The 15,012-nt window shown below is 52.1% G+C and overlaps 1 protein-coding gene across 1 annotated transcript in view; it reads left to right on the top strand.

Moving 5' to 3' along the window:
* The window catches only part of LOC119114265 (peroxidase), a 45,521-nt gene that overhangs the window by 12,246 nt on the left and 18,263 nt on the right, over positions 1 to 15,012 (top strand). Inside the window, exons 3-5 of the mRNA XM_037238467.1 lie at positions 4,545 to 4,690; positions 7,064 to 7,322; positions 7,585 to 7,790. Coding sequence (XP_037094362.1) covers positions 4,545 to 4,690; positions 7,064 to 7,322; positions 7,585 to 7,790 — 611 coding nt within the window. The remainder of the gene's footprint in view (positions 1 to 4,544; positions 4,691 to 7,063; positions 7,323 to 7,584; positions 7,791 to 15,012) is intronic.

The raw sequence follows: 15,012 nt of genomic DNA, 5'->3' as shown, positions 1-15,012 counted from the left end.
GGCTGACGGGCTGATCTGCAGAGATGCTCCGGCTGACGGGCTGATCTGCAGAGATGGTCCGATTGACGGGCCGATCTGCAGAGATGCTCCGGCTGACGGGCTGATCTGCAGAGATGGTCCGGCCGACGGGCTGATCTGCAGAGATGGTCCGATTGACGGGCTAATCTGTAGGAATGCTCCGGCTGACGGGCTGATCTGCAGGGATGCTCCGGCTGACCGGCTGATCTGCAGGGATGCTCCGGCTGACGGGCTGATCTGCAGAGATACTTCGGCTGACGGGCTGATTTACAGAGATTTACGTCACTTGCTGAGATGATCCTGTTTGTAGACGTCACTTATAGGGACGATCCTCAGTGGCTGACGTCACGTATTGAGGCGATCCTCAGCTGTTGACGTCCCTTGCCGGAACAGTCTTCAGTTGTTGACATACCTGCAAGGACAGTCCTCAACTGTTGATGTCGCTTGCAGGGGCAAACCTCAATTTTGATGTCACAATTAAATATTTGGGAACCGAATCACGGCTGATTGTGAACTGCAAAAACAGCTTTCATGTTGAAAAGTGTGGAAAATAGTTTGAAGGGTAGAACTATAACATTGAAGCTCCGCGAAGCATGTAAAAGTTGTTGGAATAATAAAAAATGGTCAATAAAGCGTGAAAGAATTAATGTGCGGCGAATTAATGTGCGACCTTTAAGTGTTGAAAGCATACGTCGGAACGATCAGTTGTCATCTAAATGAAATTTAGACAAACCGAGGCTAGTCAAGGTTTTCATGGCGCAACGATCACTTGCTAATTCACAGAACACACTGTTTCAGAACACACTGTTCAGAACACACTGTTAATTCACAGAACACGCGCGCCCGGGTGTCCGGATGGATAACATTCGCTCGTGTGAGGGGGTCAATTTGGCCCGGGAGATCTCAGGAATGAAGAGAGCTAGATACACTAAATTCACAGGGTGTGTTGACCAATACGTGAACTCACTTAGGTGTAAGTTTGAGGTTCCCAGGTCAAGTCTTTTGGGTCAAATAAGGTCAAACAAGGTCAAATTCCAGACTGGACTTCAAGGGCCCTAGAACCTAGAAACTGTTTCAAGCAAAAGTGAACATGCTCATTAAAGGTCAGTGACCTTGTTTGACCTTTTGAAGGTCATGTTGACCAACATTCATACACGACTGCAATGAGTTTTGCATTTGACTAAGCGACCAAGATTACGCTAGGCAGTATGTTCCTTAAAACTGTTGAACTGTTCCTGTCCCTGTTGACCTGGATCATTTTAGGTCAGTGACCTATTTCGACCTTTAAGAAGTCCATGGGAGGTGTATAATGCAGTTCCTGTTCTCAATAAATTCGAAATGGGCGTCAGAAAATACCCCATACACCATCCCTAGAGTAATAAAACAGGTTGGTTTTGACCTTGGTCTGACCTTCATAACTGACCTTAGATCAATGTAATTTGCTTATTCAATTGTTGTGTTGCCTAAGAAAGTATTTCAGAGATGTATGGCTTCGTCTAACACTCCGTTTTTGGATCAGATTGAAGGATTCCTTAGAGATTGCGTTCGTTGAAACCATGGCCTGAGTTTGACCTGCTATAGGTCAGCGACCTGACTGGTTACATCTGAATTTTTGATGTCAGACAGTCCGATATTCAATTGTCTATTGGCGCGGCTACGTCGCGCAGTTCGGAAACCGTTCCGGATAAATCTTCGGTGGTCAATGTGACCGCCCACCCGAGCGCGTGCTAAAGATAAGCTGCCTATAGCCTGACCAGGCTGGCAATGTCGATCGACGAAGTCGATGTACTTGTGGTTGCACATGTTTGGGTAGCAACGACCACCAAAAAAACAGCAAACACTCACGTATATGGGAAGATATTGGCCAAATTAAACCGCGCTGTACCACTGCGTAGCATTGGGCATTTATCGGTATCGTTGTGTGCCCCTGTGTAGTTTTGGCTATATGTCGGTGTCCTCTGTGTACCCCTGTGTCGGTTGGCTATTTGATGGTGTCCTCTGTGTACCCCGGCGTAGTTTTGGTCATATGTCGGTGTCCTCTGTGTACCCCTGCGTCGGTTGGCTATTTGATGGTGTCCTCTGTGTACCCCGGCGTAGTTTTGGTTACATGTCGGTGTCCTTTGTGTACCCCTGCGTTAGTTTGGCTATATGTCGGTATCCTCTGTGTATCCCTGCTTAGCTTGCCTCTTTGGCGATGTCCTCTGTGTATCCCTGTGTAGTTTTGGCTATATGTCGGTGTCCTCTGTGTACCCCTGCGTAGGTTTGCTATTTGACGGTGTCCTCTGCGTACCTCTGCTCAGTTTTGGCTATATGCCTGTGTCCTTTGTTGGTCTTGATCTCTCAATTCGGCCATTTTCATGGCTCTTGGCATAGCCTACAGCTTGTATTCAGAACCGGTTCCTGATGACTTAAGCAGTTTCCTGGTGATGAGAGGCGCACCCATGAGTCGGCTTACACGTAAGGCGTCTGCGCCACACAATTTGTTTTTATCTGCATAGTACAGATTATAAGCCGGGTTACGTGTCGCGCAACCGAGCCAGGACCCCGAGGCGACGCTCCGCCGCGCCAGCCGCCAGGATGTACTCCGAATCGAAATCGATAAACCGGTCCGATGGACCGTGCCTGCGCCAGGATCCTGATTTAGCCTCCGGCTACAGTAGCAGGACGCGGCAGCGGAGCACGCTACATTAGCAGTACGCTGCAGCGCAGCAGGCGGCAACAGCAACACGTGTTAGCGCAGCACGCAACAACAGCAGCATGCAGCAGCAGCAGGACGATCGCGGCGGCGGCAGCAGGCGATCCATGAACCCGGCCATGCGATCCCAAACCGCGGCCAGGCGATCTGTGAACCGTGGTCGGGCGATCCATGAACCGTGGCCACGCGATCTGTGAACCGTGGTCAGGCGATCCCAAACCGTGGCCAGGCAATCTGTGAACCGTGGCCAGGCAATCCATCAACCGAAGCCGAGTGAAACGTGAACCGTAGCCAGGCGATCCGTGAACCGTAGCCAGGCGATCCGTGAACTGTGGCCAGGCGATCCAACACGTGGCCAGGCAATCTGTGAACCGTGGCCAGGCGATATCAAGCCGTGGCCAGGCAATCCAGGCAAGGCAATGACGTGACCTGTAGCGACCGCCGCCGCCGCCGCCAGAGGACGCTCGCTGGCGGCAGAGGAGCGGCGCCGGCAGGCGCTGGCTCAAGCTCGCGGTGGTCGTCCTGTTGTTGTGCTTGTTGGCGAGTGTGGCCATGTGTGTTGTGCTTGTTGGCGAGTGTAACCATGTTTATAGCCTTATATCTAGTCGAACAGTGTTGCTGGAAACATATGAATGCAGCTGTCCGGCTAGTTAGGCGTTTTCGGATGGGTTCGATTCTGCTGCTACTGAGAATAGGGACAGTGTTGGCGGAGGCGCGCCGCACTCCGGGAACGGTCCAGACAGGGTTATAGCATTTAAACAAAGGCTCTATGATAGTTTTTGAGGGAGTTCTGGAGATACGTGATGGGTGCCATATGACCAACGTAGTCGGTGCGCCCCAAAGCCCGGATAATCATCTGTTTGGGAGCACGTATCTCCAGATACGTGCTCCCAAATAGTGTTGGTGGGAGGAATTTTTAAAGGCTGTGTTGCGGATGCTTTTGTCAACGTATAGCCAGGAGCGTGGTGGGTTTGTCTGCTGGTCGGTGCGTCGGTACGATACGTCGGCCGCGACCTTGTATGTTATACCAATGGGCTCCCATAGGGATAAGTTTGGCTCTGTGCTAATGACACGTCATGTTCTATCAAATTAAAAGTCGCCTTGCATTTGTGAGGATGCAGTGGCGTGGTAGTGGTTGGAAGCGTCATGCAGATTTCGTCGAACGTTTTGTAGGACTGATTCTTGAGAGCGGTGCTTATCATGGATAATTGCACAGGCTCTTACGCAGTCGCGCTAAACGATGCAGTGCAGTTCCGCGGGCGATATTCTGCCGTTTTCTGTCGTCACCACCGCCATCCAGCACCGCCATCAAGGAGGGAAGAATTGTAACCTGCCATGGAGCATTCTGTCGCGGCTGACCTCGCTAGTTTGGGCCTGCTGGCCAGCGGATAACTAACAATATTTAGGGAGCCACCCCAAGCTGCTATGCTGCTAAGACCCATGCTGCTAAGACACGATGAATAGCACACATGGGCTGTCCACATATGGGCTGGAGGGATTCATAGGAGTAAACGACAGGTGGGCCGAAAGTAAGCACACACTTTGCGAGTGATATGAAGCCGTGGAAGAGGGGTATATCTACCACAATTTGAAAACCTCATGCGCCATGGACGTTACCCCCTGCGCTGGCTGACTTACACGCATTTGGGTCTCTCCGCCCAGAAAAATTCCAGATGTTGGCGCTTTGCTCGTTGAGCCACAGTTGTTGCTTAAAGCCTTATTGTGCTCGGTAAACGTCATTTATCAGTAGTTATGGACATTTTCCATGGTGCTTCTTTTTCCAGGTAGTGTTTTCGTTCACCCTTTGACGGCCTCTGTTTGTGTTCCCCAGGCTGATCACCACTGTGGGCCTGTTCCTGGGGCTGGCATTTGGTCTGACATCGTCACCGAACATGCCGTTGACGCCGCAGGAACAGCAGGCAGACGACACAAACGCCGACTTACTGATGCTGACCAGACGCAGCTGGCCAATCAGAGGTCAGTGGTGGAGCGGCCGTCCAATCAGAGATCGGCAGAGCTGGCAGATTATTGGAGTGGCATGCGAATGGCATATTCCGGTTTTTTAACTGATGGGTGCGGATCGAAGACCACTTAATCTGTAAAACGGATTGACTCAACTCAGGGCTGTGTCGGCGGCTAACCAATGGGAGTCCAGTGATATGTATGCTTTCTAATGAGGGAAACAGAATGCATGTGACGGCCAATCAGAGACTATTGATGCTGCTACCAGCAAGTCACGGGGCATTGATGTGGATGCGACTCGGCCGGGCGGGCGGTACGAGTCGGAGGAGTATTAAGTAGCCACGCTTGACTCGTGCTTAACTCCGGATGCAGTCGCGATCGACTGCGGAATGAACTTACGTTTTGCGGAGCCGGGGTGGACTCGACTCTTACAGCTTATTTTGTGAGAGTCGGATTTGAACCAGCCAAACCATGCACTGCTATATCGACTCAAATATGAATGTGAATAGCATGGTACAATAAAAGGCTGGCAGTCCTTTAACATCCGGCCACTTGGGTGGCAGGAATGTCGATATTTGTTCATGCTATTACACCCGCAGCTCGGCGCTCGCTGCCCACTGCCATTTCGTTTGCTCAAATCTGCCAATCAGCATCAAACTGGGCGGTGATCAATCCAGCATCGAGTCGCTTCAGGCTTGACAAACGAGCCGGGCAGCGGTGATGTCAGATGCCGGTAGTGCTCGCCGCCTGCCACCGGCTGCAGGGTGTCTCACGGAGCTGTGTTTTCCCAAGCACTTTACAATGGACACGTGACTGCCCCTGACGTATCAGATCCGGGACGGACCCTGGTATCCTCTGGTATCTGGTATCCGCCAACAGCTGGGACGGGACATCCCAAAGCAGTGCTTAAAAGCGAACCTCAACAGTCTCAACTGCGCTTTCGGTGTGCTGCTGTTCGGGTGCGAAGAAGGAACCGGCAAGTCTTCCATTCTGTCTTCTGGATGAAAGCTGTTGGTTGCGTCCTCATTTATTTTTATCTTCTTTCATCTTGTCTTTGTCCACTTTCATTTGCATCCAGCTGCGTCCGTTCCGAAAGTGAGCCAATCGCCTTTTGTTGAGCTCACAATAGCATTGATGCCGACCTTGGTCAGTATTGATGACGACCGGATTGGATACTGAGCCTCTGGCACTGTTCTCTAAATGTCCCATCATTCAAGAGAGCGGGCTTCGAACCTTAAGTCACGTGCTTAAATTGCATTTGACAGCGTTTCCGCTGCGATAAAAGCACGTTTAGTTTTAAGTGGAGTAAGGGAATGTAGGATATACTAGTGTGCATATTACGGACCTTTCGAAGGGGCTCAACGAATTGCGATCATTTAACGAGGTTCATACCGTCACGCAGTAGCCCGTGTGGTCCGGCGCTGTGGGTGCTGTTAACATCACCCGGTCAAACGGCACTCGTCTGGGAAACCAGAGGTACGGGGTTCGATTCCCCGCGGTGCCCGCCCTTCTTGCCAGGGTGAGAGGCAGGCGACGCCATATAGCCTCAGCAGCTGAGTGCGCCGTAAACCCCCAATGACGCACACACATACACACACACCCGGTCAGACGGCACTCAGTCAGAGCGGTAGCGCTTCCGGGACGTGCGTGACCTCTGGTAGCGTCACCAGCCAACAGCTGACGTATTGGGTCCCTGTCGAGAGTGCTACCGGCCATCAACACTGCTGATGCCTCTTTGTCACCAATAGCGCAGACTCCCCCGATCTTCTAAGGCTACCCGACCCACTCAGTTGTACAAACCCTGACAATAACCCTTAACCCTCACAACTGACGATTGTTGAGCGGCGGTTTGGAACCTGCTGCTGGGCACAACTTGGCCTTCACAGCTGACAGCAACTTGGCCTCACACCATAACTGGCATTACTGATCCTGGACTCCTTAACATTCGCTGCTGATGTTTCATCAGTAGAATGTGACCCCTGGCCCCTTCCCACTGCTGTCCATCGTTGACATTTTCCATTTTTACCGGGGGATTTTCCTCCACCCCCGATCCCTGCCCTGACCACTGCTCGTGACCTCTGTCTCTGACCTGTCCTTGCTCCTTGCTGCTAACCTTGGCCCAGCGCGGTCTTTGACCTCTGCTCCTGGACTCTGCCCCTTACCCCTGCCGCCTGGCCTCTACCTTCGGCCTCTGCCCCTTAGCCTCTACCCTTGGCCTATGTCTCGTGGCCTCTGCCCCTTGGCTTCTGCCCATTTGCCTCTGCCCTTTGGCTTCCGCTCTTTGGCCTCTGCCCTTTTGCCTTCACCCCTTGGCCTATGCTCCTTGGCCTCTGCCCCTTGGCCTCTGACCGTGACCTCTGCCCCCGACCTCTGTCCCTGTCCCGACAGAGCCGGACCACCTACTGGGCGCTGTGCAGCCGCTGGAGGTCTCGAAGCCGTACCTGAACTCGGTACGAAACCACAGTCTGCTACGGCTGCAGCAGCTGCAGCGGCTGGAGCAGCGGCTTGTACGGCAGGACGTGCTGCCGCCGCCCGGCTCGGCCAGCTTCCGACACCAGCAGCTGTTCCTGAAGACGCACGAGACGGCGGTCCGCGGCGCCAGAGACGGCCTGGTGAATGGCTGGGCCGGCAGCCGTATCAAGCATGAGTGAGTGAGGGAGCCAGGGGAGAGGGTTGGGGGGTGGGGTGCAAGGAGGCGGTTGTACCGGCTCAGTGGGAGCTTAGCTGTGTTGGCTGCGACGGCGGTTAAGCATGTGGGAGCGAGGGTTCAGAGTGGCTTATGCGGCTTCATCGTCAACGAGCGGTAGTTCGCCGCGAGTGAATCAGCAACGGCGCCCCGTGACGAAGTTGCTCTTGCTCCAGCGTGAGGCCACAGTGCACCCACAGCGTCCGCCCTCCGTGTCCGACAGCCACAACATGACGAGGCGGTGGTTTGAGCGGACGCGTCAGCTGGTGCCGGTGCGACAGCCGGCCTCCTGTCGCGCGCCGCCGCCCACCTGCGACGCCAAGGCGCGCTTCCGCACCGCCGACGGCAGCTGCAACAACCTGCGGCATCCGCGCTGGGGCTCGGCCTTCACCGCCTTCCGGCGCGTCATGTGGCCCGACTACGAGGACGGTGAGTGGCCGCGAGCCAGCCGTGCGCCCTGCGCTGGGCCCGCGGCGACCGCTCCGGTGCGTCGCACTAGACGTCGCGTCTTAGTCGAGCCCGGTGGGGAGAGGCAGACCTGCGGTGTGAGCAGGCGGTGGCATTGATGGGGGGGGGGGGGGGTACTTGTTGCTCTGCTTGTGTGATGGGGTGGGGGTAGGGGATGAGGGGTAGGGGTGAGAGACGCATCGTGATGATCTGGTCTTTGTACAGACACTGGTGTTTGCACTGACTGTTCGCAGTTTGTGTTGTCCCAAGTCCTCAGTCGCGTGATTGTTCTTGCCCCAGAACACAAAAGCCTTTGTGATTATAGTAATATATGGGGTTTGTTACGGATCTCCGTCGTGAACAATTAAGCAATGCAGTTTTATTCTAAAACATGTTTTAGCACAGAATGTGCACACATTCCCACAGCGTTCATCAGAGCGTGGTAACGTTGGTGCTTTATATCAGGATGTATGGCTTATCAAATTGGCATCAGTTTTGCCTGCAAAACTTCAACTGTCTGCTTCATGCCCAATGTCTGTAACACGCCCTGCTTTGAAGCTGACTGGCTAACGTAGATGGAAAAGTTCGATTGCACCGGTTGTGTCGGCGAAGAAGAACTGTTGGGATTGCAACGTCAAATTCGTCGCCTTTATTGCGATATATCATGAATGGATTTTGAGTCGGCCTCCGTAAAAAGCGACCGAAACCTGGGAGGCGGCTTCCTTAATAAATATAATGTGTATTGGGAATTTGACCGCTGGGCGCAACCACGACTTTGGACGGTGGGATCCGGTACTTCTTAGATAATTTAGTAGACTAGTTTTGTTATTTGACCGTGGAATGGTGAATACAATAACAACCGTAATTTTAAGTCGTGGTTGCGTCCATGCTGTGACCTGGACATCGGACACGAACAGGAGGCCACTAGGCCAGCCTTGTGGGCGTCACAGAAGGGAAGGCCCGAGTGTGAGCTGGATTGTCTGTGACCCTGCCGGGGAGTGGCAGGAGCAGGAGGCGTCCCGCTGATAATCTGTGAGGCTGATAACGGTGAGGCGGTGCCGGCCTCCCTGGAGACGAGATAAGAGATGACACGTGTCAGAGAAGAGACGAGACGGGTGAAATGATGGCGGCCTTTGGTTGGCGGCATGAAAGATCCACCTCTGATCTCTTTGCACTCGTGTACTATCCTAAATTGGGGCGACAGTCACTCTTCACTATATCACTGTGTCACTACCCTATTCGCTATGTGCCCTATGTTAATGAGAGTGATCGTATGGATATAACAATATGTGCGCTCATATTTGCTATGTAGTTTCACAAACCTAACGACAATTGTCTGACCTTTAGATCTCTACATCTCACTGTAGTCTCACATAAGAGCAAAGCTCTGCCCATTGTACCCAAAACCTTTAAGAACAAAATCATGATAGCCATGAACTCAATGGCAAAGTTATCTGGTCACATAAGTTTACCGATCGTAAGTAATATGGTCCGGTTATCATGGGCTTAAATATAAGATTCCCTATGGTTTAGCAACGATAGCCAATGTCACGTGTGCTGCTGGCGTTTCAGTTAATGAATGAGATGCAAAGAATCATCGGCTTGGCACGAAGCAGTTTGACCGCCAAGTATTTTCGGGCTCCGTCGTGGTCCGTGAGGAGTGACTGCAGCAACCATGGGGGGGGGGGGGGGAGGGTAACGCAAATATATTGAGGCTAATCCGCTTTGTCGTAAAGCGTAGGTTACTCACATGTTGGCACTTGCTCACGTAAGAGTCGCACACAATCGCGTGATTGGGCATACGCACATGACGCATTTGCGTGCAACTACGTTCACCACATACTTAAATGTCTGTACCAAGACACAGCTGTATCTAGGCTTTGTAACACCGTGATATTAGACTTCGCAACATTAAAATGCTCACATGCGCTGTTACTGCAACGCTTCTTCGCGGGTCACGGGACACTCGAGAAGTTAATGGTCGAGGCTTCGCCACGGCCGCATGTACGTAAGGTGCGTATGCACATAAGGTATAAGGTACGGGGTAAGACACGTCCATAGATATTAGAGACATGCCATCCAGGGCACGTCGGGCTGCTAAGGACCGGGATGGACGCCTCTGAGCCGAGCTGGAGGCCGATGTGCACGGCTCCCAAGACTGGAACCGTTCCGGACTGTCCGTTTGCCCGCCCGGACCGGGCGCCAGACGATGTCCCCGCTGGTGGACGGCTGGCGCAGACACTCGCCGGCCCGCTCGTCTCTGAACGCTGCAGCCGGCCGTCCAGGCCTCTCTCGCCTTAGCGCGGGACGCGGCGGTCCATGTGGAGGGCCCGGGGCGTGCCGTTCGAGAGGCGACATACACGGGACACAACTGCCTGTGTGGAGGGCCCGGGGCGTGCCGTTCGAAAGGCGACATACACGGGACGCGGCGGCCCGTGTGGAGGGCCCGGAGTGTGCCGCTCGAGAGGCGACATCGACAGAACTCGCCGCCATCACCCTGACGTGAGGATAATCGAAAATCGCCTCGGATCGTGAGGGAGAAGTTTTTCAGAGAATTGTTTTCAACCAGTTGATCGAAGGAGTTGATTACCAACAAGCGAAATGGGCCACATTGAATCAGTGAGTCAGCAAAACAACCTGATGACTGACAAAGCTGTTCAATGCCGTAGCCAAGATGCAAACAAAAGTGTGATAGATTCCAATGCATAAAGGCTGCCTCCTTGAATTCTATATTTGTTCAATCAACTTTTAGTAAGGTAGTGCGATGTGTGCATGAAGACAACACTCAGAGCGGGACTGCGTTATTACATGACAATGGCCTGTGAACAGGAATCAAGTTCTGATCAAAAGATCACTCGAGAAATATTTATCAACGCGTTACTTACACAAGAGAAAAGGTACCATGCAACAGGCTTCACCGCAAACGACCATGTGCGCTTCGAACACATCAAACTGTGCGAATTGTCCGACGTTTAGACTTCTCTTAGTTATGGATGGAGTAAACGTCCTCTCATGCCAGTAGCTTGTGTCGATTTTCTGCCGTTGCCAACACCTTGTTTCATGAATCTTGGACCAGCTGGCGTACATTGACCTGATGGGTTTTTTGTCGTGTGCCGGTGTGAGTTCTGTTTCCGTTGTTTTGCTACAAGAAGGTTCCCGGCTGGTAAGACGCTTGCCGGCCTGCCAGTTCCCGCCCCCTCCCTCCCCCCCTCCCCCCCACCGCCTCGCCCGGGCGACCTTGACGCCCGGCGTCCGGATCACCAACCTAGACGCCGCCCGCTGGACGGGGTCCCCGAGATCAATGCTGCAACAAAACCATCTTCCGACGGGAGTGCTAGAGCATCACTTCTACTGTCAATGCTTGAGCGCGACATCAGTGCGACACTACGAAACTTATACGACAAAAATGCATATTCGTCATCGTTTTACTGCAGAAACTTGTGCAGGCCTTACTTATGCATGACGTGAGTTCCACTGCAAAGACTCACACGCGACTTTAGTACGACACGACAAAATTATAATTCAAAAACCTGCACCCGTTATTACGTCTACTGCAAAAACGTACACCGTCATTACTCATACGCAGCATCGTTTCAGCGGCAAATACTTATACGTGACAATAGTGGTACACAATGGAACTTATGCTTCAAAAATCCATAACGTTTATTTTTAACCGCAAAACAGATGTTTTTACGCATACGCAACATTACTTTTGCTGCTAATTTTTGCCGTGGAATGCTAGATGTGTACACCTAGCGTGGGTGTAGGAACAATTCCCAGGCTAGAAGGGTGCCCCAGCTCGGCAATACTGCAACTCCGTATTCGTGGTTCTGGTGCAAAGCTTTTTCTTTTTTATGCTAAGTAATTTTTTGATTCCTTGTGTCTGATTTAATGCGTCTAAGCAAAGGCTGTAGTTTGGGTTGCCAGACCTTGATGACGGGTGTAGCTTTTTAAGTATTAGTTTTGTCGCGCAGCACTAGAGCCTTATATAAGTCACTGTAGTGGAAGTACTATTGCGTTTCAATGAACACCGAACCGCAGCTGTAGTTACGTATTTAGCCGCGGGCCCTGCCCACCCCCATCTTCGATGGGAAGATGTCTCACATTCATTCTATGTATGTTGGAGCAGCTTTGGTCGTCTTTCCCGGATTAGCTCTCAAACTTGTTTTGGAACACCATGGCAATGCATCAAACGTTTTTTTCAGTGACATTGAGCTATCGCCGTCGTGGGTCTGACGGCCGCAGTGTTTAAGGTAGCAATAATGTACCATCATCATCTAGAGGCCACCCGCACTCCGATTTCTCCATATCAGGTGGTCTCAAGCGTTTGTTCCCTTAAAGCTTTTGGTTTGAGTACTAGCGTCTATTAGCCGTGGATTACGGCCTGGACTGTATTGCACAAATGTCGCATATAAGTATTACCGAAGAAGTAATATTGTTGAGAATTAAAGCCTGTAGGTTTTAAGCAGACGTAATTACCTGCAAAGCTTTTTTGAAAAGCAGTTTGCAATTCCCTTCAAAGTATGTTCTCTACCACTATTGTCGACATATAACTCACTGCGGCGGGATTTAGGTCGCATGTAAGTAGAAACCGCATAAGTCTTTGCTGAAAAAAATAATGACGGCTATATGGCTTTGCAGGATAAGTTTTGTTGTGTGACACTCGTTTCATGTTTGAGTTTTGCAGTAGACATAATGTCGCGTGTAAGTAAAGATTACAAGTTCTTGCAGGAGATAAATGACGTGTAACAGTTTTGAAATACATATTTTGCCTGTAGCACTTAGTCGTGTATGAATCTTTGCGGTATAAGTAATGTCGCGTTTAAGTAAAGTGCGCGCAAGTTTTTGTGGTAGAAGTACTGTTGCGTATAATTGATGTCGTAGCACTACTGTCGGGGGGAATTTTTACTAAAGCACTCATGTTGCTGACATCCGAAGGACGGCCAACGTCTATATTACAGTTGGTGACGTTTCCGCTGGACTGAGGTTTACGGTTCACCTTTGTGGAGTGGGGCGTTATTTTTGTATTTATCATCCGCATATGGTAGTTATGGATGTAGTAAATAGTGTAGTTACTGTACACGGCTCAGAATGGGCTCAGATGAAAAGTTATAACCGGGCGTCAGAAATGAAGCAAAAGCTTTTGTTTTGATGCTTATCATGTATATCCCTGGTCCAATACGTCCTGTACTTGTCTCGATTAACACCGAACGTGATTTTGCCTCTCGAAAGCCTGACGGCATTACGTGGGAGCATGGCGATTGTCATCTTGTTCACAAATGCGTCGGCAGTTCTGATCACAAACTGGGAGTGAGTGGAGTTCTGAGGCAACTTGAACAGTAAAACAGGATACCATAACCGGCGGCCTGTGATTAACTGGATGAACAGGTGACCGCGCTCCTCGGGAGAGTCGTGAGAGTCATGGTGTATGTAAAGTGAAGTGCATGATGTATACGCCTAATGACCGTTGAGCTATTGCGAAGGAAGGTATGCCATACGGCTGTTTAACAAGGCGTGTGCAATTAAAACCAGCATTCAATTAACACTTTGCCACATTTTGCAAATGCTTTGCTGGCCTCTAGGGGAGTTAAGAAACTTATTGGGACGAGTTTCAGCATGGATAGGTGTTCTCAAGTAACTCCTCGTAGGGAGCATGTGGTAAAGACAACTTGCATCCCTTCACCTCAGCCATAGCGTCTATCTCCTGACGCTAAGTGGCCTCGCATTAGCTGAAGGGTCGACTAAGTTCTGCTTATTGCACCATGTGCCAATCCTTCAGAGCCGGCCTCAATGCTTCTCACAGGTGATCAGGAGCGCTACCTGTGTCTCGACCAGATAGTGTTCCACCTGTTTGACAATGCGGAGGCAATGCTCTGCCAGAGCGATCAGTGTTGGAGGCTCCGAGATGCGACCTCGTGCGGGGGTGCTTCGGGTTTTGCGGTCGACTTTGTTCGAGCGCACTCGGACGCGGGGCGCAATGCGAGATAACGACATCGCACGGTGTCGGGTGGTGCAGTCGCGGGAGACGGCGGCAGTCACTTGCCCACCACCGGCGTTTGATGTTTGCAGCGGCCTTGTTTCCGACAAACACTCCTGCTGACCGGGGCCTTCGCGAACGCTCTTGTGGTATGGGTATTCGGACCTTTTTCCAATACTCTTGAATCAGCGGCTGCGCGGTCAGTGCTCGAGCTTGCACGTGGGTTGCCCACCCGTAACCACGGGCGTAGCGCTACGGTCCCAGTGAACGGTCAAGTGCGTTTGATGAGTGCCCGGCCGGTGCAGACCAGGCGGCGGCCGGCCGGCCACAGACCACAGACCACTCGATGTCTGTCTGGCCAACCGGCCGGGTTTCCACACCCACAGCCCCGACCCCCAGCGCCGACAGCGGAAGGTACCTACACGATCGTGGACGCCCCGCTCCCCTCCCATCACGGGCCTCCAAGCCTTTGCCGGCTGAAGCCGCCGCTGCCCGGCGGGTGGGCCGGGAGTTGCGACATTGCCGGGCGTGTGACCTTGACGTGTGACCTTGATATGAGTTGTCGTCTCCTTGGGATCTTGCCGTCAACGGCTCAGCAGTATTGGCGCCGGCAAGGTTGGCTGCATCAATGCAGCTCAGCATTTCCCAATGCGAACAACCCGCACCTGCCAGCCAGCTGTTGAAAGTAATGACGTAAGATTGACTTGTTCAGCTTCATTACCACCGGTACTGATCCGGTAGCGGCGGTGGTGCAGTGGTACCAGATGGCCGCATTGGTCAGCGCGCGCTTGGTCACGTGTCAGGACGGCACAGTCAAAGGTCAGATGTCGCAGCAGCCCCAGACTCGCCCTCATCCCTGAGCCGCCATGAACAGTGGCGAGACACAGACGGTCTGTGACGTAGGAGGGAAGCTGGGGGGTATTTGACCGACGACTTGGGTTTGCAGGCTCCGTGGGGATTAACATTCGGAATACGCCCAAGAGGCCATACGGACAGATTTTGGCCGCTCATGGCTGTCCATATCATCCGACAGTGATGGAAGGAACACGCTTTCTTAGATCCGAGATAGGACTATCAATTTTTTTCGGGCAGCGCGGTTAAGTCGAATGAAAACCTGAATGGTTAGACTGGTTCATACTCTCGTATGCTGCGTACGTTAAGAGCCGTGGGGACTAGGGACCGAAACAAGTCTTCTGTGATAAGGGCGTGTAATTCTAGTGGTGCACA

The sequence above is a fragment of the Pollicipes pollicipes genome, unplaced genomic scaffold (assembly GCF_011947565.3).
Source record: "Pollicipes pollicipes isolate AB1234 unplaced genomic scaffold, Ppol_2.1 Scaffold_7262;HRSCAF=8765_pilon_pilon_pilon, whole genome shotgun sequence".
NCBI classification, from domain to species: domain Eukaryota; kingdom Metazoa; phylum Arthropoda; class Thecostraca; order Pollicipedomorpha; family Pollicipedidae; genus Pollicipes; species Pollicipes pollicipes.
Note: the sequence above shows the minus strand (reverse complement) of the source record. Positions and strands in the feature narration are given on the sequence as shown.